The sequence below is a fragment of the Lactuca saligna genome, chromosome 9, assembly GCF_052625555.1.
Source record: "Lactuca saligna cultivar CGN05327 chromosome 9, ASM5262555v1, whole genome shotgun sequence".
In the NCBI taxonomy this organism is placed as follows: domain Eukaryota; kingdom Viridiplantae; phylum Streptophyta; class Magnoliopsida; order Asterales; family Asteraceae; genus Lactuca; species Lactuca saligna.
Genome location: NC_136425.1, coordinates 69540182 through 69543003, shown reverse-complemented (window position 1 = coordinate 69543003; position 2822 = coordinate 69540182). Strand labels below are relative to the sequence as shown.

The following is a 2822-nucleotide window of genomic DNA, read 5'->3' as shown; positions in this document are numbered from 1 at the left end:
GAGAGAGAGAGTGAGAGAGAAAAAAAAAACTTTCAAGAATGCTTTAGGTGCATAAATATGACTTAGATACCAATTCTTTTGTAATTGTACCAAGGTTGTCAAGATTAGGATCCTACTTAGGGTCAGTTTTGGCTTTGCAAGATTGGGATCGTAAGATCGAGATCGGGATCTTAAGATCCTACCAAAACATGATATTATAATAAGTTTAAAATATAAATAATACATCCCCATCAACTAGTTTACCATTTAAAAGTTACAAAACAATTAAATCATTAGTCATAACCCAAAAATACTATCAAAATACCATCAATTCTTGTCTAGCATAACAAATGGTGCATCTATATCTTTGTCTCCTAAATCCAAAACATATGCACCTAATTCTCTTCCACCACCCGCACCTGTAATGGAAAAAAATGCTATATCGACTTAAAAGTTATCATTGTCCATTTATAAAATCATGTGATAAATAAATAAACCACGTAATTCATCTCTTATAGCTCTTTTAAGAAATTCATCATCTTTACCACCATTAGACGCTTGCGGCCTACTTGAACTTGAACCATCAAGAGGATTAATCCACTCTTCATCTGCATATTGATTGGAAGACTCCTCTTCAATAATCTACTAATCATCAGAACTAACATCATCAAGATTTAATGTTTCATGTCCGGTTTGATCATTTTTTTTCCTTTCTTTTATTCTTTTCCATTTAGCTTCAAGTTATACATCACATACACAAGGTCGTTCATGTTGTGTTGATGTAGTCGATTCCTTCTCTTGAACTGTACCTAAACAAAAAAAATGTAACTAGAAATTTACACGAGAATATAATAAAATTAAAATTAAAACGATAATCTTGTTACTTATAAATTACCATCTCGAAAACACTCCAATTTCTCTCACAACCTGATGAGGAACATGTCAAACTCAAAATTCTCATGGCAAAATTCCTTAACTATGGTGTGTCAGCTCCATATGAATCCCACCAATCAACTGGAGTTTTTTCCTTTCTTGTTAATTTGGATACATTAAAACCAAATAGCCCTCTTGTATTATTGAATTGATCAAATTGACAATCATTCGTCTTTGCTAGGTTCTCATCTTCACCACACATTCTTTCCAGGAACATGTATAATCCACCTTTAATCCATCTTGTATTCTCAAAATCAGAGCTATATTGCATCATTGGATTTAAGAAATAACTCGCCACATGGAGCGCCCTATTAAGTTGATTATACCAACATTCGTAATGATCTCATGGATGGGTTCATACCTAAAAATATATACAAACAAGAAATATGAGATAGTTATAATTTAAAGACTTAAAATATCGATAAAAAATCAAATACCTTGTCTTGACACTTTTAAAATTTGATTTAATTTCGTTTTTTGCATTTACCATGGGTTGGTAAATGAAACCCATGGCTGGTTTAGAATCTGAATCAACCAAACGAATAACCTTCATTAGAGGACTCGCGGCCTTTAGACACATCACAACTGATGGCCAAAATCCTAGATGATCCATAATTATAAATTCAACATTCTTTCCAAAATCAATTCTTGCATAGTTAGTAGACAACCATTTTTCAGAGGCAAACATCAAGATCAAAGCGCCTTTCAGTTCAACCAAACGACCAAGTGTAAGATAAGAAGTAGCAAATCTAGTTGCTCCAAGTCTAAGGAGTTCTTTCCCTTTTGTAAATTCTTTCAGCACAGAAATCAATCGTGACCTATTATAAATGAATGCTATTATAAGAAATATAATAAACACTATATAAAATAAATAAATAATCAATCATCACCTGTTATAGATGAAGCTTGTTATTTTTCTTCCTTTTGTGATGGTTTCCTTATGTTCTTCAATCTTTTTTTCAAAATCCTCCAACATTAGATCAATGCAATGAGCTGCACATGGTGTCCAAAAAAGTTTCTTCCTCTTTTTCATTAACATTTCTCCAACTGCCTTATAATTTGCAGCATTATCTGTCACGAATTGAACAACATTTTCCTCGCCTATTTTTTCAACAAAGTCATCTAACATTGCAAATACTTTTTCTTTTGTCTTGATAATGTTAGATGTGTCGATTGATGCTAAAAATATTGTCCCTCTAGGACTGCTTACAAGAAAATTACATATTGATCGGTTTTTCCGATCACTCCATCTATCACTCATTAAACCGATCACTCCATCTATCACTCATTAATGTGCAACCAGTCTTTTTCCATTCCCTTTTGTAACCTTCCACTAATGACTTTGTGTAATTTGTTGGCAAACTCTTTCCCGCTCATCCTTCTTATAAATTGTATGCAAAGTTTTTTGAACCTTTCCTTTTTTTGAAACAAAATTCTTCAAGTTATTTCCTCTCACATTCCTATCATAGGCATCGTCATATTTATCGACTGAAAATACACCTCTCTTTTTCTTTGTTGCCATATCATTGTCTTCTAACAAACGAGCAAATTGTACCCTAACATATTTAGGAACCTTTTCACAAGCTGATACATTATTACGTGTTTGTGCTAAGTGATGCTTGAATCTAAATATCCCACCAGTGCATATAGAATCACAAAATGTACACTGCACCTTTCGATCACCCAAATCTTTACCATGTTGCCAACCATGATCAGTTCTAGCCCCAGAAGCATTTTTCTTATTCTACTTATTGTTGGCTGTGCAGAGGTAGTTGCATGTATCCATCCAAAACTATTTTCTTTCATAGCTATATAAATTAGAAAATATTAGAAATTTAGAAATGAATATAGTTACATATAGTTGATTGGTAAAGGGAGAGGGGCCAAAATATTAAACAAACCAATATCTA

At 32.7% G+C, this 2822-nt stretch overlaps 1 protein-coding gene across 1 annotated transcript; it reads right to left on the bottom strand.

Annotated features, from left to right (window-relative positions):
- Positions 1–306: 306 nt before the first annotated feature.
- On the bottom strand, positions 307–2173 carry LOC145016459 (uncharacterized). Its single transcript, XM_078974769.1, has 6 exons — positions 1803–2173; positions 1350–1730; positions 1239–1273; positions 736–788; positions 477–621; positions 307–398 (listed from the first exon to the last, which is right to left on the bottom strand). Exons 1-6 carry the CDS (start codon positions 2171–2173, stop codon positions 307–309), a joined length of 1077 nt encoding a protein of 358 aa, XP_078830895.1.
- Positions 2174–2822: the final 649 nt, after the last annotated feature.